Source organism: Pseudorca crassidens, chromosome 16 (assembly GCF_039906515.1).
Source record: "Pseudorca crassidens isolate mPseCra1 chromosome 16, mPseCra1.hap1, whole genome shotgun sequence".
NCBI classification, from domain to species: Eukaryota; Metazoa; Chordata; class Mammalia; order Artiodactyla; family Delphinidae; genus Pseudorca; species Pseudorca crassidens.
In genome coordinates, this window is record NC_090311.1 from 26,260,140 (window position 1) to 26,282,108 (window position 21,969).

The following is a 21,969-nucleotide window of genomic DNA, read 5'->3' on the forward strand; positions in this document are numbered from 1 at the left end:
GCCATTCCAGATTCACTCTCAATGTCCCTGTTAGACTCCCCTAGCCCTGTGGTAGGTTACTGGGCTCATGCTATGGGCCACTAAATGAAGTCTCTGTCTCAGGCCATAACTGATACTGTGGCTTTAGTCCCTTGTACACCTTCCTGCCTTCCCAGCTGCACTCAGCTTACCTGGCCACTGATCTCTTCTCTCCGGAGTAGCCTAATGGCTAGGCGCAGCAGCCCCACCACTGCCCGCTCCACAAGGAAGCAGAAGTCCTGTGCCTGGACACATAGGTGGTATAGATGGTCTCGAACAGTCTGCCACACACAGCCCACACGGTCCCTGAGAAACATAAGGGATGAGGATAGTCTCAGCTGTAAAGGCCACTGGGCAATAAGCCTCTTTTTCTGATTGAGGCTAGGTCCTTCAGAGCTCAGTGGTATTATACCCTAAGCAGGCAGCTATAATGAGCAAGCTTCTCCTCTACTGCCTATAGCTTCATGTGCTTCTTGTCCCTAGAGCCCACTCTGCAAGATTACTCCAGGCTTCCATCCCTTTGGTACAAGCCCAGTATGAGGCCTGCCTAAAGACTGCCTTCTACCTGTTCTCCAGCACAATCCTCAGCAGCATCTCCAGGCAGAAAGCAGCATCCTCTTCATCATAGGTCTCTTCATCTGGTGTCACTGAGACCAGAGCCTGGAGGAGAATAATAGCAGGAAAATAGACATGGAGGAGAAGCCAGCCACTGGCCCACCCCTGACAGAAACTGAGGCATACACCACTATCCCTGTCTCCCCTCCTGGACCCAGCCAGCCCTTTCACCCCTCTTCCCTCTTCACTCTGTACCTTCATGAGCTCCTGCAGTGACTCCAGCTGGAGGAATTTGCTTTCTGTGATCATCTTTTCTGGGTCACATTGCTAGAGGCGGCACAAGAGAGGGTTTTTTTTTTTTTTTTTTTTTTTTTTTGCTGTACGCGGGCCTCTCACTGTTGTGGCCTCTCCCGTTGTGGAGCACAGGCTCTGGACACGCAGGCTCAGCGGCCATGGCTCACGGGCCCAGCTGCTCCGCAGCACGTGGGATCTTCCCGGACCGGGGCACGAACCCGTGTCCCCTGCATCGGCAGGCGGACTCTCAATCACTGCGCCATCAGGGAAGCCCCGAGAGAGGGGTTATTGATAAGGACTAGAGGGAAGAGAATGTTCCCAAGAAGCCAGGGAGAGAGGGCAGAAGGAGTCAGCTCTGGTCACAAACCCTAGATGACCCTATTCTTCAGTTCATAGGACAGTGTCTATCTAGTAGAGAAGGGTCTAGGCTTGTTCACCAGGGGTAGGCAGGGGCAGTTACCTTGATACAGTCCAAGGCCATTCTCTTGGCCTCTTGGCTCTCAGTGGATGGGCCCCGCACGCTAGACTGCTCAGTACCACTAAGTGTCAGCCAGCTCACAAAGCTCAGCACTGTCGACTCTCCTCTGTAGAAAGAGAGTACAAGCTCTAGTGAGCTCCAGAGTTCTAATCCTCCCTCTGCAAGGTCTCCAGCCTCTGATTTCCCCTCACCGGTTTGATGGTGTCTCTTCCCGTTGTAGAGAGATCTTGCCATTGGGATCCACAAAATCTTCTACCTGGAAAATCAGGTCAAGAATAATTTCTTTCCACATGCCCTCTGCATTTCCTGCTCTGCCATGCAAAGTTTTCTGGCTTTCTTCCCGTTGTTCTCTGCCCAACACTATTGACTGGGCCCCTCCAATTGATGACTGGCAACAACTTCTACCAGCCTTCCTTTACAGCTATCCCCATGGCCAAAGATCTGCGGTCTTACATTTGAGGCGTTCCTGGTAAGTTTCAGCATGCATCAGGCCCAGTGCTACTCTCAACCAGTTCTATATGCAGACAGTACGTAATCTTGGAGCTCTTGCCTTGTTATTATTGATTAGTCTCCTACCAAGAATTACCTCCACCATAGCCTTGGGCAGCAGTTGGGCTCGGAAGAGCTGCAGCATGGCTTCCATGATATTCTTCCAGCCCTCCCGCAGGATGTCACCATGACGATGGGCCAAATGGAATACTGTCTTGGCTGCAATGTGGGCTTTAGGGTTGCTTCCAAACACAGTGGGCAGGTTCTCAATGGACTGGAAAGGAAGATGAGATGAGGCTTAGGGCCTGGCAAATGTCTTGAAAGGAGATTCTCTTAGGCCTCTACCTATGGTTCCTGAGGGTCCTTCTGCTAGTTCTGCTTCAATCCCCCATAATACTGGTGGGAAGGGCTACTCTGGCTAAGGCCTTCTCCACTATTGCATCTCTTCTCTCATCCCCATTATATAAGGTAATGCTATTCTCATCCTAGGGTGTGTCAGACAGAAATGGCTAAGCTCTACTGTAGTCCAGGGGTAGTGAGAGAATATGCTGATGGAAACCAGCTCCACAGATAAGGGTAGGTCTATGGCTAAAAGAGAGGTCATCCTTTGGAACTCCAAGTACACAGTTCCTGTCCCTGCTCACCTCACTGCTGAGAGCTGTGAATTTGCATAGAGAGATGATGAGATTGTCAAACACATCACTGAGGCCATAGTGGGCGGAGATCATGGCGCACTTCCTGTAACGTCACATATCAGATACAGTCACTGAAAGGCCAGGCAGCCCTTCCAAGTCCCCAAGGAGGCTTGCTTGGGATTCTTCCCTAATCAGTCCCAGGAAGAAACCTTTTACTCTTGAGTCTGTTTAAGACTGAGCTTTCCCAAGCTTCAGCCTCCCTGAAAAACTCAGGAGGAACCCATTCTAAGGAAAATAAGAGTAGGAGTCAGAGAGGCATGGAGGCAACCAAGTTAAATCAAAGAGGTGGAAGGAGATCCAAGACCATAGTCAAACTCTGGCTACCTGAAGCCTGAAATGGCTTTTTGGATGATTGTCTCCTCAGGGCTTTTGTCAAAGACATAAGAAAGAGCAGCAATAGTGGGGCCCCAGGTCATGGTGAAGAGGTCAAGATCGTAGCTGCCAGCAGGCACACGTAGGAATATGCCTTCTGGGGTGGCACCTCGATGAAGCAGCACATTCCATACATAATTCTCCCGAACCAGGCCTGTCTGCTCCTCAGGCATCACAATCTCCTCATTCCTGTCAGGAGGTAACAAAAGGAGTAGGTGCACTGCTCTGAACCTGACTGGTTACAAACTAGGACAAGGGGCTTTCTGCCCATTACTGACACTTTCCTTCAATGAGAGGTCATCAAAACTGCAGCTCAGTGGTCTGCTTCCCTCCCCACCAGTGGCACCAAGGAGAAAGAAAGGAAGCATCCCATAATCTCCAAGCCCCATCTCTAAGTGGGCCTTCTATAGTAAGATCTCATATTTTTTCTGGGTATGAGAGGATGAACAATTCTACCTTTTCTGATTTACAGTAGAAACCTAAGTGTCCCAAACCTCATCCTCTAGTACCCATCTTGGGTTCTCTACTAGCCCCATAATGCATCTTGCAAGCTAGACAGGAAAACCCAGCTTCTCTGCGTTTGGAAAATGGGGTGATGACATTCCACTTAGCAGGGGCAGTTTGGATCCTGGCTCAGGGTACTAAAGTTCCAGTACTATTCAGGCTTCTTTAAGGAATAAATCAGTTGGGGGAGAAGGGGCTGCCCAGATAAATTACGATGCTAAATCCAGGGTGTATGAGTCACTGCAGTCTGATGTGACTCCAAAATCTGGAGAAGGAAGTAGCGTGCTTCTCCTTAACAGAGATGCTACACCATTCTCTACGCATACTCACTTGATGCCATGGTACATGTCCTCCAGAATGTCTTGCTCAAAGTCCTTGCCTCCATTCACACCTTTTAGATTTTTGCGAAACTCCTAGAGACAGGGCAATAAGCTTTACCCGCCATGTGTCAATGCTGAAGCCCCACTCAGGGAACTCCTGGGTCTGTGGTAAATAGGACTTTAGGAAACAGTAAGTGACAGAATCCACTTCCCTACCCCAGTTCCTCTTCTGGATTGGCCAGCGCCCCCTGACTCCCTTGGACAGAAGCTTGTCTATTGTGCCCACTGGAAAACCCATGTCCTTTCTGCTACCTCCAAAGCTGTGCTGGAACTGCTCTGCCATGGCTGGGATCCAATCTTACCTCCAGGGTCATGGGTGCATTTTGCTTGCGAACATTGTGGTTGTGCTGGTCAGTATTAAGCATGATGACAGCATAGGCCAGGGCAAAGCAGGCATCGCTATTGGCAAATGGGGAGCCATTACAATTCTGAAAAATCAAAGACCCCACCTATGTCAATGCCCTTCTCTGGCCAATCAAACCCTCACGACCAACCCACTGGTCAATGATGATAAAGAAGAAGGTACCAGCCAGAAAGAGGCCCATCTCTTGCCAACTCCCTGATGGAAGCTGGCCCCTCTATGGGAAAGCTCACTGACATTGCTCTCAGCCTTCTTAGGAGACAGCAACTGGGTCCTTCAGTTGAGGCCATAGAAACCCTTAGTCAAATTAATTTGGGATGCTGGGCTCAGTCCCTGCCACTCAAACTCACCCTCCAATGTTCTGTGAATGCCTCTAGCAACCTCTGGATGACTGGTGCTTCCCCGGGCAAGCGGAAGGCTTCCAGGTAGAGACGGAGAGCTTCATCCAGCCGCAGACCCTGAAAGCTGAAGGTGCTACAGGGAAAGAAAGAAGGACGAAACGCTTAAGATGTATAAGCTGCAAATGTTGGGTGCTCTATTAGCTACAGTCCCACTAAGCTTCTCCTATTGGAACAGAAAAGGCTGAGAGCTCTGGCAAAGGGGAGGTATCTCCTAGGTCATCTCTAACACAGAACCAGAATTTGACAACCTCTAAGCTTAGTACTCTTCACATCAGTGTGCTCCTACATAGAAACCTCATCCCTGGAACCCAGGAACCTACCCTGTGCTCAGGAACCCTACTCTACCCCTTTGCAATGTTCTCTATGGAGAATGGAATGGTGCCCAAAGCTTTCTTGCTGGAGACTCTTTCAGATCCAAAAGATATAAATCTTGGGAAGAGGAAGAGTGTATGACCTGGGTCACCATCAGGAACTGACTGGTACTGTTTTGAACTGTCTGTCCCCCCAGGCTGATCCTCAACTATGTCCCACATTTCTTGCAGTTTCCTCACCTCACAAAGCTCTCCAACAGGTCAATGTTTTTGCGGTCACTCACAAACTCTCCAATCATTTTCTTGTCCAGCCGAGGGTTCTCTCGCAGCCACTGGGCTACCTCTGTGTTGTCCATTGGGATGGTGAGGAGACCTTTCTCTTGCAGAAACTGGATCCCCTTCTTTGGTTTCTGGTTGAACTGCTCTGTGCCAGTAATCAGCAGCTAGAGAAGAAATACAGGAGGTGTCAAAAGCTGCTCTGCCCCTAAACCAGACAAGGGCAGGTCTCCATCACAGTCCACAGCTGGTCACCTAATGGGCTCCTAGGACATGGTTCTAAGTCACTCCAGAACTAAGGCTGAACCATATTGGCCCCTAGCTTTACCCAACTCCATGTTTAACTAGAAGTGGCTGAGGAGCTCCTTTTTACTCCTTTTCTGAGTGCTAAAGATGCACAGCACTCTCCTCCAACCTGAGAACCAGAGAAAAAAAATATAAGAAAGAGACTAGAGAAGGTTTTCTCTTCTCTCCAGTATTAGAGCTGTTCCTGGCATCTGTTTACAGACTAGCTCGGATTCCCCTTCTTTCTTTGGCTTCCTAGCTCTTAAGGCCCTGGGGTTTGAAAGACAAGGTGAAATAACTGCAATGATAACTTTTTGACTGTCTAGTCACAGCCCTGCAATCAAGGGCACACATAAACCAAAGTCATTTAGGCTGGCCTTACGAGGAAGAAAGGGTTAAACAGAAGGTTTTCTTTGTGTTAGAAAACCAGAAAGTACAGTTATTTGAACTTTACTAAAAAGCACCAGAATAAATGTCAATTCCCTTTTATTGCCAATCATCACCCCAGAGCTCGAGATGACCAATAACCTTCGGTGACCCACAGGATACCAGCTTCCAGGGCTCTTGTCACCACAAGTAACACCTGACTCTCAGCTAGGGCAGCATTTGCCCAGGAGTACACAATAGGAGATGCCAATTACATGGCTTAGGAGTAAGGAAAGGGCTTCAAAGGAGATTGGGGGGTTGCTGAAGCTCCAAGAAGCTCAAAAACTAGCCTTGGGAAGCTGTTCAGTGAGCTTAGACTCTCCCTCATTCTCTGAGACAGAAACCCAACAGAGAACACCCAGTCAGAAGTGGGTAGAGGCTGAGCTCTGGGGATATCTATATATACCTTCTTTTTATTCTTAATTTCAATCAACTCCCGTGGATCTGGCAGGAGACAGGAAAATCGAGGTGGCTTCCGGGTAAACTTTTTGTCAGCTAGGAATGGGAGGAAGAGAGGGAAACACCAGTAAGACCTCTTTTTAACCAGGATAATGACTTTTGGAAGGATGCTGATATACTCTCTAGTGAAAAAAAGGATGCCTCAGAAAATTTCTTGTCCTCATCAGTCTTCCCCTTCCTTAGAAGTCCTATCTTCTAGGGCTCCAAATGTTTTCTTTCCTCTCTCTGGGTCTGAAGGCATGGTGAGCAGCCAATGTTCATTCAGGTACTAACCTAGGGTATTTCTGCTCCCCTCCCCTCTGTTCTCTAACAGGCCTTCCAGTTGAGGGGGCTTAGGATGATGGATACCCAGTACCCACCCCCAGAGTCACCAGCTTCCTCCAGATCACTGCATCCTGGTTTCCCATGTTCTGCTGGCAGCCGCCCTCCACCTGGCACATGCAGGCCTGCGATGTCTGGGGCCATGCCTATAGCCTTCCCATCGCTGGCTGCTCTCTCAGCTGGTAAGAGAGAAGAAGGTAAATGAAGACTGATGGTGTAGGAAGCCAAGCAGAGCTGCAGGAGAATCGAGCTTCAGGCCAAGGAGATCTGCATGTTCCCACACAGGTCACCGGCCCTGACAGGACAAACCCAAGCCCAAATAAGTAGTCACTATCCCAGGTCAGCCAAGCATTAGCTTCTACAATTTAATAAAGAGATTATGCAATCACTTTCCCTGATCTTCTGCAACCTCAATCTCAAGGAAAAGTTAGAGAAGATTAATTAGAGTGGAGGCAGGCACTGGGGGTAGGAAAAGGTAGGGCCTGGAGCTTTTAGGCACAGAAGTCCTATATCCTTTAATCTATATTCTCTTTTCTCCCCATAAAGAAATAACAATTCTGTAAAAATAGCTAAAGCATGGAAGAGGAGAAAGGGAGAAGTCCATGAGTCCTGCTAACGTGCCAGCCTGGTCTATGATTCACATCACCAAACCTCGGAAACACAGAATTAGGAGTACTTTGGAGGAAATGACATAAGGGTAGGAGAAAGGATTCAGTGAGTAGAGAAGGGATAAACATAGAACCCTGGGATCTTCAAAGAAAGAAATGCCTCTCACTATTGTTGGCTTCTCGAGTGCCATCTACTGCCTCACAGCCAGGTCTGGCTGCTTCTTTCTTTTCTTGCTGGGTAAGGTTGTTGAGGACTTTGGCTTGGCAGTGGGCCTCAGTGCTGTCAATCACTGTCAACAGGGCATCAAGAGACAGCAGGTGTGTTGTATAGAGCTGACCAGACACAGGGAAGGAATTCTGGAAAGTAAACAGATACAGGAGACTTGGGGTTAGAATACTTTTCCAAAAATCCTAAAACCACCCATAACTTCTACATTGCCTTAAGATACACTTCTTCTTGTTCCCCAGCTCTCAAGTGTTTCGTTCCCTATATGTAGCATCCTCACTACCACTAGAGAGATCTCCTTAATAAAGTCGTCTTTCTAGAGGTCAGTAATAATGCTCAGCACCTTGGACAGCAGCTTGGTGAGATCTTCAAAGAGGTTGGAACAGTAGTAGTCACAATCATAGTTGATATAGAGCTCAGTGACAAAGCTGGGGATGTGCCAGAGCTGCACAGTGGCCTCCAAAGCCATCTCCTTCATTTCATAAGGCATCTTGGGGTTCTCCACAGTGATGATCTCCATGAGCTTTTTGATGTACATCTGACAATAATCCAATAATTGCCATTTGGGTGGGGAAAGGATTCAAGATAGGAAGAGACAAATTGGACAGGAAAAACATTAAACAGGAAGCAGACGCCTAGCCAGAAGGTATGCATTAAGAGATACTTAATGGTATTCCATCCCCTAAATACATCCCCCTCTTTGTCCTTCATGATGGGGGAGGCCTGGCTCTCTACCTCCTACCTGATCAAGTGGCCCATTGCCCTTTTTGTGCTCTCTGTGTGAGCCTGATTTGGTCCTATTCAGAGTTCCCTTTTGCAATTTAGTGGCGAAGCCAGCTTGACTTGCCTGCCTGTGTTGCAAAAGAACTGCAGACAGAAGAGTTTTACCCACTCATGGTGAGGTTACCTGCCAGTTCTCATATTCGGGTTCTCCCATTTTATAGCCAGCCAGGTTTCTCTGGGCACCTCTTAAGTTCTCCACTAAAGAGGAGAGCCAATGAACCAAACTATAGAGGCTAAAAGCACTCTCCTCAGAAGCCACCAAATCCCACTCCTGCAGCATGACAAAGCTGACCCGAATGAAGGTGCCATACATCTTCCTATTTTTTTCCCAACTTCAAGAAACTCACCTCTAATTGGAACTTGAGGTGCTCCCTCATGCTCTCAAACAGTAGGAAGCATACGCGCAGGGAAGCAGCATAAAGGTTCAGTCGCTCTACGCTGAGTAGCTGGAGATCACAGTAGGATGGGCTATTAGGTTTCTGAACCTGACTGTGGCTCAACCAAGAGAAAGCAGGACAGCAAACTGTGGGAAGTTGTCACTAAGGTCATGTGCTCTGAGGGAACTCTATATCTAGCCATTCCTATGTTTCCCTTTGGTTGCCAGAGTCCCCGGGGAACTACTGGAGTCCTCTTGACTATGACTACTGGTCAGTAGGGGAGGTAGGTTCTTTCCTGGGTCCTATACTCTTCACATGAATCAGCCAAACCTCCCTGTGTTCCCCTGGCCCTTGAAAGACCCTGAAAAAAAGCCAGGTGTTCGGAGTCCCTCTAGAAATCCAGTCTTACCTGGAATAAGTGGCGGCACATCTCATCCTTGATGAGGCCCAAGAGGGTTTGGCACTGGGCTACAGGGGCCGACTCAAGAGCCACTGTCAGCAAATGCAGTCCCATGTGGATCATAACCTCTGAGTTGTGGCGGTCGTGTGGGTTGGTGAGGGAGATGAGGAATCGGAAGAGCTCACGGATGCAAGGAAGACCATAGGGGACCAAAGCTGTGCCTGGGAAAGGCCAGGAGGGAAGTGGGACTGCTAAGAAACAACTGGCTCGATTACTTGGCCTAGCCTGCTCTGCATTATACAGGCAATTTCAGATAAGTGATTCTCTTCAGGAAAAAAATGGTTTTTTTCTGGGGCAGTAAGGAGACTAGTCTCACTTACTGAAGGGAATCAGAATTGATGATCCCACCTTTCTGTTGAAAGTCCCAAGCTTTCTATTCTTCCCTCTCACTTCCTATTGTCCACCAAACTCCCTCTCTGTGTAAGTTAGGGAAGGGCTCCATCCAATAGTCCTCTTGCTTGATTCCATTTCCTGACTAGAAAATGGCGTAGGACTTGGACCAGCAGACACCTTGGGTCTAAGATGGTTTAGGCTCAGACAGCTTAGTGGGTAGGATGGGGGAAGAGCCTGCCTGAGAGTACTTACCTTCTTTCTGAGAGGACTGTGTAAAGCGCACACCCCGGGGGTTGACGTAATCCATGTCATGGACAGAAGCAGAGTCAGAGTGGTCAGCAGGAGATGTGCACTCCTCTAATACTTCAGGGATGGATTCCACGGATGTTGATTGGGCCTTTTCCACATGGGCCCCTTCCTGCTATGACCAATAGTGGGGAGGATACAGGAAAAGAGATGAGGCAAGAGCAACTGGGAACTTATTTCTCTTAAGTATCTGTCCTCCAAGTGTTTCTAATGGACTGCAGGTGTAGGGCCAGCTCAGTGGGCTGTGAATCAATGCAAGATGGTTCAGGGAAGGAGTACGATGAAGGACTCAGAAAACATCACCTGAGGCATCAGTGACCTACAGTGACTAGAGCCCCAGAGGCAACAGAGGCCCTCAGGAGCTTGGATTTAGATCATTAACTTCCAGAAAAAGCCATGGCCAGCATCCTCACCGTTGCCAAGTACTGCATGTATGCACAGCTTGAAAATCCTGTGAGCTACCTCTCACAGTGAGTAATGCTGTGGTTTTTCTAGGTAGCACAGCTAATTCTAGCAAACAGGGAAGAACCTCCTGCCCCAAACTTCTTTTGAGCCAAGGCCTGGATAAAGAGCCAAAGGATCAAGCCAATTCCACAGCAGAAGACTAGACAGGGGTCTTTAGAAATCAAAGCCGTACCTGGGGGTCAGGTTGCTCAGGAACCCCTAGCTCGCTGCTGCCAGGCTCTGCAACTGTGCTGTACCCTGGAGAGCCAGGTTGCTCCAGGTCAGTGAGGTCCTCTTTGGAGGTGGTCTGGGAGGAGAACTCCAGGCCACTGTCTGTAGAGGGGCTGACCACTGCTGAGGCAGCTTCTGAACTTGCAGAGGAGATGGGAGTGGGTACATCTATGAAGGGCATGCCACCTGCCAAGCAAAGTGAGTGAGGCTTGAAGAAAAGAGACCCTGTGGGAAACACATCCCTTCCATGGTACCGTTTGTTTGTTTTTCCTAGACTGCATATTAATTTCTGCATATGCTTGGTCTCTAAAGTAGTCAGAGTCCCACTGGAAGGAGAACAACCTTAAGTCACTGTGAATTGCTAAATGGTCACAGTTTGATCTGACCTGGAGTTTTCCCTTTTTGCTCTCAGTAGAAAGACCACAGCCCCTCAATCAGTTGGTCTTCAATGTCAAAATTCCTGAGAGAGGAAGGAACTTTTCTTCTATCTATTCTAATCAGAAGAAGCAACTCAGGGTACTCACCAGTGAGGTTAGAGGATAAGCTGGTTCCACTGGGGGTGGGCAGCTCTGAACCTGGTGTGACTTTGGTCATATGGCGGGGGGGTCGGGGAGATCTCTTCTGTTTCTTCCACTTAGATGAATCACTCATGCCTCCTGCTCTCATTTTCAGCTGGAAACATCACACCTCATTAGCACTGGTATTCAAATTAAGATTGTATCCCTAGAAATCTCCCTTCTTTTAGTCCTACTGGTCCCTAGAAAATAGTCTATACCCCACATCTGTGCCACAGTAAGAATCTAGACCATCAGAGCACATTCCTACTCCTCTAACTTGCCTTCTACTCTTGCCACTTTAAAGGTCAGCCTGAGAGCCTCCAAGTGAAAGGTGACATTCTGGTTTTAGGCTGGTCATTGATAAGGCCAGCCCTCATACATCACTCTGCTTCCCTGAATAATGGGTGGCAATCCTCAGTCCTGAAAGCGTAAGGGCAGGGGGTCCTTTGCCCAAAGCTGCAGATCTTCAGGCCCTGGATCCCTGGGCCTTCCTCCTCAACTACCTGCATAGTAGCCTCCTACTCCTAGTTCTTATCCAACCGTGAGAGTCTACTCCTTCCCAGCCAAACTCTTAGCTTTCCTATTACTTCATGAACTGGGCCTAGATCCTAACCATATCCCTTACTGTGGAAAGTCTACATCAAATTGGTCAAAGAAAGGTTCATTCCTTGGAATTAAGGAAGGAGTGGCATCCCAGTTGATTTGTGGAGTTAAGGATGAAAGATTATGTCATGCTGCTGCTCTGCTCTCTGCTGCTCCCAACTTTGGTATATAAATGAGACCTCCTGTCCTTCTCACTGCTTTCAGATGGTAAGGCTACTGATTTCTTGGACTCTTGCTCTATTCCATTTCCCTTCCTCTTGCTGCATTTCTCTCTCTCCTATAGCTTCCTTTTAGTCACAGAGGAAAATCTTTACTCCTATAGCTTCCTTTTAGTCACAAAGGAAAATCTTTATCACCTACTGACTACCTTAGGGTACAGGTTTTCATGCATTTTTCTCCACCCTAAGTTCACAGCTACTTTGTTTAAGCCCATTTCATTTTCTTAATCCTGATGCCTTCTCAATTACAGTTTGCATCCAGTCCTTCTACAGTTATATCAAACTAGTCCTAGATTGATAGACCATTCCTGGAATGGGCAACAGCAATTCTCTTCTAGGAACCATTAGAATGACTCTAAAAGAGAGTAGAAACAATTTTTCTCCCTGCCTCTTTCTAAAAGCTGAAAATACCCATATTATCCTTGGCCTATTCAATTCCTTCTGCTATTTGAAGGATAAGCCCCTCTTCCTCCCCCAAGTCCTCCAGAATCTGGACAACCTTTGATCCTTTGCTTAGAAACCACATAATTCTTCCTTCCATACTCATATCTCCACCCATAAAGGAGACAGGCCCAACAGCTGAGCCCCACCTCCAGCTCTTAGTAACATAGCAACAGCCTCACATTGGATTTACACTTTTTGTCCCTGCATCTCCAAAATGCCAGCAGTCATACGCCTAGAATAGAGCTTCAAGTGCTCTGAGCACTGTGGTTAAGCAGGAACCAGGATGCTCCCTCCAGAAACCACTGAAGCCCAAAAGAAAGTTCTGGGGGTAAGAGTCAGTTAAACATGCAGATAGGCCAGAAGTCCAAGAGATCAATGTGGGAAAAGAGGAACCTCCTGGTTTAAACTGGAAACTGTCACTGAGCTCCAAATGGCACTCACATCTGGATTGACTTGTGTGAAATATCTTTTCTCTCCAGGTGGCTCCCCAATATCAGGAATTCCAGGTAGTCCTACTTCCATGGAGAAGCCCAGTCATTGAGATTCCGTCCCACACTAGGATCAGTCCTTCCTATTTCCTTCTCTATCCTCTGCAGAGGTAGCTCTAACCTGATCATTTCAATGAATGCTCTCTGCCTCCTGGATGGAATAGGAGTTGAGAGGCTGCCAGTTCTTACAAGTGTCTCAGTCCTTTAAAAGTATAGCTGTGCTCCCTGTTCTAAGATCCTAAGGTGGGCGGGGGAGGGGCGAGCAGTTCATGAAACTCTACATCACCTTATCCGTATAACTTTTTATTTCCAAAGGACAATATAAGCTTTATAAAGAAAGGGCAGGTCCTAGGTTAATAATCATGGCAAAATGGTGGGTAGCCACTGAAGAGAGCTGCAACTTGAGACTAGGCAAGCACACAAATGAAACTTGAGACAAGGCATGCAAAGAAAACACAGGCCTATGGACTGTCTAGTGCACACACACACACGCAAAACACACACAGTTCTTTTTATCTTCAATGACCTGGATGTCCACAGCCACACCTCTAGCATGCACACTGTTATGAGAGCTTAGATAGCCCATACCTCCTTCTCTCCCTCTTCTTCCTAAAGCAAGGATATGCGGATTAGGGTAATCTTTAGCTTGCACCTCCGTTGTAAGTTCCCTTACTTCTAAAGGACAGAGGTCACCTTTGCAGATCCCAAAGTATTGCCAGTGTCCTGGGCTAACCTGGGACCTGGCTCCTTTTCATCCATCTAGAGTCCTAAACCTTAGAATGACACCTTTAATGGTAACCCAGAAAAAAATGACCCCAACTAGACAGACTACCCTTTCCCTCAAAACCAAGTTCAGGCATCCAGCTAGAATCAAGGACTGTGCTTAAGCTTTCTAATGCCAGCTCTGAGACAGGGAGAGGGCAGAAAAGGGAAGGGTCTTGTTTGACAGTTCCTCATAGTTCCCCTAGAAATGGTAGATATTAAGCCCCCCCACAAGACGTCAGCAGGACCCAGGCTCTCTTTCTAGGCCTACTACATAACGTATTATCAGTTCAAGGCTTCCTTCTGCCTTCAGGCGGCCAGATGCCCCACGAAAATTCCCAACACTGCAAAGTTACAAACACATGCAGCTCTTCCAAAGCCATGCTGTGTTACTAGGGAGGGGTAAATTGTGCTCTACACAGTGGATATGGGACCCAGATGTTACATATAAAAAATACACATTTAAATAAATAAATGAAAAGGGGGTAAGGAGAGGGAGAGGGAGAGGGAGAGGAAGAGGGAGAGGGAGAGAGACCTTGAGGTTCTTAAAGAGTAGTACCCTCTCTAACTGGTTCAGGGCTTTGGTCTGCTCCCCACTACTTAGCTCCAGTTTGTTGAGGAGACATGGAGAAATCTGTGAAAGACAGGCAAACGAACGATTTAAGCAGAGTGAAATAAACTCAAACACACACCAACAGGGCACAGGGCAGGAATGGGGATGGATGGCAGGGGAAAGGGGAAGGTTATGTGCATGCACCAAACAGCCAAGGGTCATCTCCAAGGGCAGAACCTCTTAGGGCTGCAAGCAGAATCCTCATCAGAGGCCTGTGAAGTCCAGGGCTTCACTTCAAGATAGAAAGAGGCCGTTCTTCTGAACACCATTCTTCTCCTAGCAGTTTGAGAACCTTCTGATCTGGAGTCAGACTTGATTTATCTTGTCAACAGAGGCTAGCCCAAGCATGAGCCCAGTCTAATCCAGTATTAGGATGGGATTTGAGGTATAGCCTCTCTAGGCTTCCTACCTGCTGGTAAGACTGGGCCCTGAGGGGATGGCAGGATTTTCACCTTTATCAACATACATTTTCAGCCCAGCCTGATGGGCCTTACCCAGTTTCCATGAAGGACTGGCTCACTAGCTTACATGGTGGGTCAACAAATATAGGCTGGAAAGGAAAGGTTGGGGAAGGAGAGGTACCTGGGAAAGAATAAATTTCTTGGTAAAGGAGCAATAGCTATTTCTAGATTCCAAGCAAACCTGTCTAGCAAAAGTATGTTTTTGCTAAGCAAGGGTATCCAGGAAAATCTCTATAGTACAGAATTTGGGAGATCGAGGTTTGGATGAGGGATAGCAGGTCATACCTTCTTCATGTTGGTCCCCATATAGTTCTTGGGTTCTTCTTTAAACTGAGGTAACCTGTAAGACAGAAAATCCCATGGACTGTAATTAAGGATAATAACAAATCTTCCCCTCCATGCCAGCCACAGCCCAAAGATGCTCTGGGCCAGAGCATGCTATCTCTTAGGAAAAGCTAGGAAAAGAAGCAGGCTAATTTCACCCTTTTTGGAGCTTCACTGAAGAGCCACAGAAATTGAGGGACCTGTGACACAGATACTTTCTAAAAAAGAAGGTAGTCATGAGGGAAAGGTGACTAAGTACCCTTGGAGTGTGGAGGCTCTTTTCATCTTTAAACTGACTCCTTTCTGCTTGTATTCACTAAGCAAGTATTGCTGAAAGCCATGATATGGGGAAAGGGCAGTCTATCAAAACCCCAGGAGACTGGGCATAGGGTGAGAAGTAAAAGGCAGGTGGAAGTTTTCAAATTAGTAAATTTGAACCTGAGAAGTAAGAAACAATTTGCAGCAGGGTCCAGAGGCAGATCTAGTCTGTAGATAATAAGGATTATTACCCATGTCCCCTGCACTGGCAGTAGAGAGTGTTAATCACTGGACCGCCAGGGAAGTCCCTAATAGACTTTTTTTTTTTTTTTTTTTTCAGTACGCGGGCCTCTCACTGCTGTGGCCTCTCCCGTTGCGGAGCACAGGCTCCAGACGCACAGGCTCAGCGGCCATGGTTCACGGGCCCGGCCGCTCCGCGGCATGTGGGATCTTCGCGGACCGAGGCATGAACCCGCGTCCCCTGCATTGGCAGGGGGACTCTCAACCACTGCACCACCAGGGAAGCCCTCCTAATAGACTATTTTTAAAAGCAATCTTAGGTTCACAGTATACTGATTTCTCATATAAACCCTTGCCCAAACACATGCATAACCTCTTCCATTATCAATATCCCCTAGGGGAAGCTGTAAAGTCCTCGCCTCAGCGCTTCTCAAAGTTAGTCTACTCAAAGGAAGTGCAGAAAACAGGGTGTTAGGCATAGTATGAAAAGGTCTCCTAGGCCCTAATTTGAGGGTCTTGACGAGGTAACAACTGTTTTGGTTTGTGGGGATGAGGGACTTTCACTGCTAAAATTGGGACAGTCGGGCAAACCAGGATTGTTGGTCACTCTAGACTTGGTCCTTCCTTACAGAAATCGGGCTGAGCTCTGGGAGCTCAGCAACCTGTTCCAGGCTCCCTTGAGTTTGGCTTCCTCTCTGGGTTCCCTTTCCCAGCTGCTACCTGCACAGAAACAGACACAAGTATGGGAAGCAGAAGTTCTGTCAGCCTAGATCAAATAACCCTCTGCTTCCCCCTGAGGCCAAGCCAGCTCCCTCCTCTTTCTCCCTTGCTTGGTAACCCTGGTCCTAGAGAACCACGCCCATCCATAATCTCAGTGGCCTCTGATGTGGCTGTGGGGTTGGCCAGGTCCCTGAAGTGGCTGTGTGGAAGCAAGCAGGCTCAAGAGGCCTGGGCAGCCGGGCTGAAGCAAACAGCAGCAGGTTTACCTTGTGAAGAGCAGCTGCACCATGTCTACGAGAGTGTGCTCTGCGGATTTTCTCAATAACTCTGCACAGGCAAAAACAAATAACACAGGTGTCATTACTTGCCGTGCTATTATCAGGAGGCTTCTCAGAGCAGACTCCCCTCCAAACCTTGTTTACTAAGGATTATACCAAACTTATTAAAACCAGCTCCAGCTCAGCCTGGCAGCCAGAACATCACTGGCCCACTAGATGGCACTACTGAGTCAGGATAAAAAGGGGGAGCAATGATGTGTTCTCAGGGGTTGCAGGCTGGTGTCAATCCCAGAAACCTCAGGGGAGGGAGATTTGGTTCTGGGCTGAGTCATTCTGGGATCCAGCCCAATTCCTGCCCTGGCACAAAAAGCTAAGGTCTCTATTCTAGCTGCACAACAAATTGTCAAGTACAGAGACTCCTAGATCCCTATGGCTCCACAAGGTAGGTGATGGAGAAGTCATGAGTTTTCCATCTCTCTGGGACTGAGAGACAGCATCCTGTATTCATACTCACAGATACTGGCCCCAGGAATGGTGAGGGGCCCAGTATTCAAGCACCTACCACTGAGCCTCATTTCAAAGCAGATCCGGAAGCAAGACTGCATAATCTCACACACAGATTCATTGGTTAGATGGGCACCTACTGGGGTCAGCAACAGAGTCCGCAGTACCTACCAGGAAAAAAAAGGAGAGACCATGATAAACATGGCAGGCTGGGTGAAGAAGGGTGTACATGAGGGGAGAGAAGCTGCCTCCTGTTTCTCTAAGTCTCCTACGGAAGCACTCAGGGGTGAGAAAGAGGTTAGCAAGAGCGGACCTTGCTTCAGTTTGGTGGGGCGTCTCCCAGGAGCTTGTCTTAGGAACTGTGTCTTTACTCTGCATGATCCCAACATAGTTCAGCACTCATTCCAGCCCTAGCCCACAAGCCCAACGGATGGATGGCACAGATACAGTCTGCCAGAGGTACAAGCCTATTAAGGGTTCTGATATTTGATATCAATTCATTTAAGGCTTTTAATTATTTTCCTTAGAAAAAGCTTTTACTTCGGGTACCGGAGCTGCTTGTTTGGAAACAAAGTAGCTCTCTAAGCCCCAGTGGAGTCAAAACATAGCTTCAAGCTGCCATCAGGCTCCGGTAGGTAGAGCCAGAGGCACCAGCTCCTGGCCATTAGCCTAATTGCTCTTCCCCTCCATTTACCTGAAGGATTTTCATCAGGACAACCTCATCGCTGGCAGGATCTGTGCCCACAAAACGGGCATGGGTGACAGCATCTGCCATGTTCTCCATGCCCTCTGCCGTGCCCTCATGGGTGGGATCTGCTCCAACAAAAAAGAAAAGATGTGTAGAGGAGAGACAGAAAAGTCAAGACATCCTGTCTAGAGACTGTTTCGAGAGACTTTTGGTTTTCTCCTCTCCCAATTCCCTAACCCATGGCTTCCTGAGCTACCTGAGAATTTTTGCCCATAACTGGCTTTAATAAGCATCTCAGCACAAACTCCACTGTGTAAAAGTGGTTCTCAAACCTAAACATATATCAGAATCACTTGGAGGGCCTGTTAAAAATAGAAATTGCTGGGACTTCCCCGGTGGCACAGTGGTTAAGAGTCCACCTGCCAATGCAGGGGACACATGTTCAATCTCTGGTCCGGGAAGATCCCACATGCCGTGGAGCAACTAAGCCCGTGTGCCACAACTACTGAGCCTGCACTCTAGAGCCCGTGAGCCACAACTACTGAGCCCACGTACCACAACTACTGAAGCCCACGCACCTAGGGCCCATGCTCCTCAACAAGAGAAGCCACTGCGATGAGAAGCACGTGCACCTCAATGAGAAACATGCGCACTGCAATGAAGAGTGGCCCCCGCTCACTGCAACTAGAAAAAGCCTGCATGCAGCAATGAAGACCCAACGCAGCCAAGAGTGAATAAGTAAAATAAATAATAAATTTGTAGAAAGAAAAAATAAAAAGGAAATTGCTGGTCCCACTCCCAGAATTTCTGATTTAGTAGGTCTAGCATGGGGCCTGAGAATTTGCATTTCTAACAAGATTCCAGGTAAAGTTAATGCTGCTGGTCAGGGGACCACACTTTGGAAATCACTGGGGTAAAGCTACTCATTTCATAGAGGAAGGGCCTGGAAATCTGAGGTTTTGGCCCAGAGCAAGGGCCAAGTAGGGCCAGAGCTTTGAATGCCAAGGTTGCAACCTTTCTCTTTTCAGATGTTCTCTTTCAACACATCTCCCTCTGATTGCTTTTGGAATGTTGTGTTCAGGTGCAACTGAGGTAGGGGAGTAGGGGGAAGAAATGGACAGTCACTGCTGCCAATACTCATATATGGGTGCCCATTACAGCAAATCAGAGAACTCTGCCTGCTTTGGTTTCATTCTTATTTAAAACAGTATGTCAAGGACAAGAATCCTGTAACTAGCTTAACTAAAGATTAAGGAGAGATAAGGGACAAACTAAACAGGACTGGAGGCTGGCTAACTGGGGAATAGGTGGGAGGGAGACTTTCATCTGTAAGAGGGGAGAAGCTAGCCCTGACAATCAGCACCATGCTGCAAGCTAACACAAATGCTGCCAAGGAGGAAACTCTGCTCCCATTCATGACTTTAAATATCCACAAGGAGGACTTCCCTGGTGGCGCAGTGTTTAAGACTCCGCCTGCCAATGCAGGGGACACAGGTTTGATCCCTGGTCCGGGAAGATCCCACATGCCGTGGAGCAACTAAGCCCGTGTGCCACAACTACTGAGCCTGCGCTCTAGAGCCCGTGAGCCACAACTACTGAGCCTACATGCCACAACTACTGAAGCCCATGCACCTGGAGCCCGTGTTCTGCAACAAGAGAAGCCACCACAATAAGAAGCCCATGCACCGCAACAGAGTAGCCTCCGCTCGCCGCAACTAGGGAAAGCCCGCGTGCAGCAACGAAGACCCAATGTAGCCTAAAATAAAATAAATAAATTTATAATAAATAAATATCTACAAGGAGTAGCCAAAGTGACCTCCATCAAGGCTTACAAGGGTCCTGCTGAACTGCCTGGATTGTTCTTGAAAGGGGAGCAAAAGTAGGGAAAAAAGATAGGGACGTGACAAAGCTTTGTGAGTGACAGAGAAAAATGCTCCAGAGGTGGCATGGTGTAAGCTAGGAGAAGCTCCTAGTTTTAAGTGTGGGAATTAGGAGAAATTCTTACCATTTTCTCTTTCTTGGTACCTGAAATTAATGGAGTTCCTGAGTTTGAAGCTCAGCAGATGGCTGAGAAACCAGAACATTTCTCTTGCCACAATGAGCCAGAAAACTTTTATCAATTGTGAGTGGTTTTCATTTGTTTTCTTTCTTCTCTTCCATCCTGGTTAGTCTCTGACACCTAGTCAGACTCTCTTTGACTGCATGCCACTACTCAGTATCACGAGCGGCTACTTTAGAGGTCATGCAGAAGGAAGCCAATTTCATGATGATCTACAGTATAGGAGGTGACCCAGCTCCTTCTATCACACCAACTCTCCATGTTTCTCCCAATCAACACGGAAAGTCCTATACTCTCAAGGCTGTTGCCTGAGTCCTCTCTCACAGCTCTGCTGGACAGGGTCCTTTATTCAGGCCTCCAGGGTCCACAGAAGGACCTTTCCTTGTTCGGGAAATCCAGGACCTTCTCAGTGCTGTGTACTGTTTCAGAGTTCCTAGTGAATGGCAGCCTTGCTCCAACTCCTAGGGGTCTATTTCTTCCCCTCTTTCAGTAGTCTCCCTAGGTAAAGTGGTTTAAGCGCTACTGATCTTTTTGTAGCTCTTATCCTCTGAGCTTGAATGAAGTAGCAAAGTTAATTTTCTAAAAAGGTAGGTACAAGTGACAGGTCCTTAGAACCACAGGCAGGGCCTCATAAGCCAGGCAATCAGAGGCACAAATCCTGATCTGGCAGCTGTGTGGGGCCAAACAAAAGGCTGGTCTTTGGAGTAGGATCTAAAATAACCCTAGACGCCTTGGGTCACAGGGCTGAGAGGTGGAGGGCAGTTTCTTCCAGAAGGGCAGCCTAAACAGAAGATGGCTCACTTAACAGACCTTGTCTTCCCCAGGACCCCTTCTTTAGAATCTCCTCCTTTCCTGGCCACCCTGGAGAAGACTGCAGGGAAATCTGCCAATCTCATCTCCTTTACCTTCTGGCTTCCATACACTCCTTCCCGTTCCTATTCTCATGCCCAATGCAATCACCACCTCCAGCACTCTCTTTTCCCACCACAGGAAACTCCAGTGACCAGCTGGCCTGAGGTCTCCAATGACCAGCTTGTCTGCCAACCCCAGAAGGGGGAGAGAGTAACACTGACGAAAGAGCAGAGGGAAACGGCACCGAGGGCAGCTGCTGGAGGCCGTGAAGAGAGATGACCTGCAGGTGGTGCTCAGGGCAAGGCTGTAAGTAGCTGGGCCTGATTTTTGCTTAGGAGAAGTATGAAGCTAGGACTAGGGTGCCTGGAGAAGCTCATGCACCTAGAGAACCTAGCTGGCACCCAGGATACCTGCTCCCAATCCTGAATGCTTCAACTAAGCAAATCCAACTTTCTAGAAAAGATAAAGGGTTTTCTTGCCTTCAACTGAAGGTCATTTTCTTTCTTGCTAGCTACAGCCTGAGCTTCCTCTTTTCCTATCTCCTTACTTAGAAACAAGGACAGCTGCCTGTGTTCTATGTTCCTCACCCTTGCACATGGGCAGACAATAGGGGAAAAAAAATCGGTATTCTAAGTGACAAAACCAACTATAAAGGAATCCAAAAAAGACACCATAAACGAATTCAGAGATAAACAACAGACTAGATAAAATATCTGGACTAGATTGGAAGAAAATATTTGTAACACTGTGATAGACAATAGGTTAATAAACACTATACAAAGAACTCCTACAAACTGATAAGAAAAACAAAAACAACTCAATAAAATAATAGGCAAAGGAGAATAAATTCAAATGTTCAGCCTCAAGGAAATGAAAGCAACAAAATACCAGTTTTCACCCATCAAATTAGCACAAATAAAGAATATCGATAATAATCAGTGCTGGTGACAGAGTGGGGAAATGGAAACTCTCAAACCTTACTGTTGGACGTGCAAATGATTTTAATCTTTTGGGAAAGCAAACTGGTAGTACATATAAAAATGTAATTTGCACATGGCCTTTAAACCAGAAATTTCAAGTTCAGGAATCTGTCATACAAAAGGAAAATGAATAATAAAGACATATGAACAAGGTTGCTTATTTCAGCATTATTAATAATGGCTTGGGGTTTCCCTAGTAGCACAGTGGTTAAGAATCCTCCTGTCAATGCAAGAGACACGGGTTTGAGCCCTGGTCCGGGAAGATCCCACATGCCACGGAGCAACTAAGCCCGCACGCCACAACTACTGAGCCTGCGCTCTACAGCCTTCGAGCCACAGCTACTGAAGCCCGCGCGCCTAGTACCTGTGCTCCGTAACAAGAGAAGCCACCGCAATGTGAAGCCCGCGCACCGCAATGAGGAACCCGCGCACCGAAACGAAGAGTAGCCGCCGCCCGCTGCAACTAGAGAAAGCCCACACACAGCAAAGACCCAACGCAGCCAAAAATAAATAAATAAATTTATTTA

The 21,969-nt window shown here is 47.7% G+C and overlaps 1 protein-coding gene and 1 long non-coding RNA gene across 18 annotated transcripts in view; one reads left to right on the forward strand and one right to left on the reverse strand.

Moving 5' to 3' along the window:
• The window catches only part of LOC137208837 (uncharacterized), a 20,493-nt gene extending 13,742 nt beyond the window's left edge, over positions 1 to 6,751 (forward strand). The window contains exon 3 of the long non-coding RNA XR_010935782.1: positions 6,618 to 6,751. This is a non-coding gene — a long non-coding RNA (uncharacterized lncRNA). The remainder of the gene's footprint in view (positions 1 to 6,617) is intronic.
• The window catches only part of GBF1 (golgi brefeldin A resistant guanine nucleotide exchange factor 1), a 125,370-nt gene that overhangs the window by 8,313 nt on the left and 95,088 nt on the right, over positions 1 to 21,969 (reverse strand). For 6 of the 17 annotated variants that reach the window (XM_067709540.1, XM_067709539.1, XM_067709542.1 and 3 more), the window contains 26 exons: positions 17,558 to 17,676; positions 16,922 to 17,030; positions 16,348 to 16,408; positions 14,825 to 14,879; positions 14,001 to 14,099; positions 10,918 to 11,065; positions 10,356 to 10,579; positions 9,665 to 9,833; positions 9,029 to 9,240; positions 8,590 to 8,688; positions 7,803 to 7,997; positions 7,401 to 7,590; positions 6,664 to 6,804; positions 6,252 to 6,340; positions 5,099 to 5,301; positions 4,497 to 4,620; positions 4,088 to 4,213; positions 3,736 to 3,818; positions 2,854 to 3,090; positions 2,479 to 2,572; positions 1,932 to 2,108; positions 1,537 to 1,601; positions 1,328 to 1,451; positions 829 to 900; positions 584 to 678; positions 171 to 324 (listed from right to left, as the gene is read on the reverse strand). In XM_067709540.1, coding sequence (XP_067565641.1) covers positions 171 to 324; positions 584 to 678; positions 829 to 900; positions 1,328 to 1,451; positions 1,537 to 1,601; positions 1,932 to 2,108; positions 2,479 to 2,572; positions 2,854 to 3,090; positions 3,736 to 3,818; positions 4,088 to 4,213; positions 4,497 to 4,620; positions 5,099 to 5,301; positions 6,252 to 6,340; positions 6,664 to 6,804; positions 7,401 to 7,590; positions 7,803 to 7,997; positions 8,590 to 8,688; positions 9,029 to 9,240; positions 9,665 to 9,833; positions 10,356 to 10,579; positions 10,918 to 11,065; positions 14,001 to 14,099; positions 14,825 to 14,879; positions 16,348 to 16,408; positions 16,922 to 17,030; positions 17,558 to 17,676 — 3,464 coding nt within the window. The remainder of the gene's footprint in view (positions 1 to 170; positions 325 to 583; positions 679 to 828; positions 901 to 1,327; positions 1,452 to 1,536; positions 1,602 to 1,931; positions 2,109 to 2,478; positions 2,573 to 2,853; positions 3,091 to 3,735; positions 3,819 to 4,087; positions 4,214 to 4,496; positions 4,621 to 5,098; positions 5,302 to 6,251; positions 6,341 to 6,663; positions 6,805 to 7,400; positions 7,591 to 7,802; positions 7,998 to 8,589; positions 8,689 to 9,028; positions 9,241 to 9,664; positions 9,834 to 10,355; positions 10,580 to 10,917; positions 11,066 to 14,000; positions 14,100 to 14,824; positions 14,880 to 16,347; positions 16,409 to 16,921; positions 17,031 to 17,557; positions 17,677 to 21,969) is intronic. The other 11 variants (XM_067709544.1, XM_067709541.1, XM_067709550.1 and 8 more) reach the window with 8 other exon arrangements.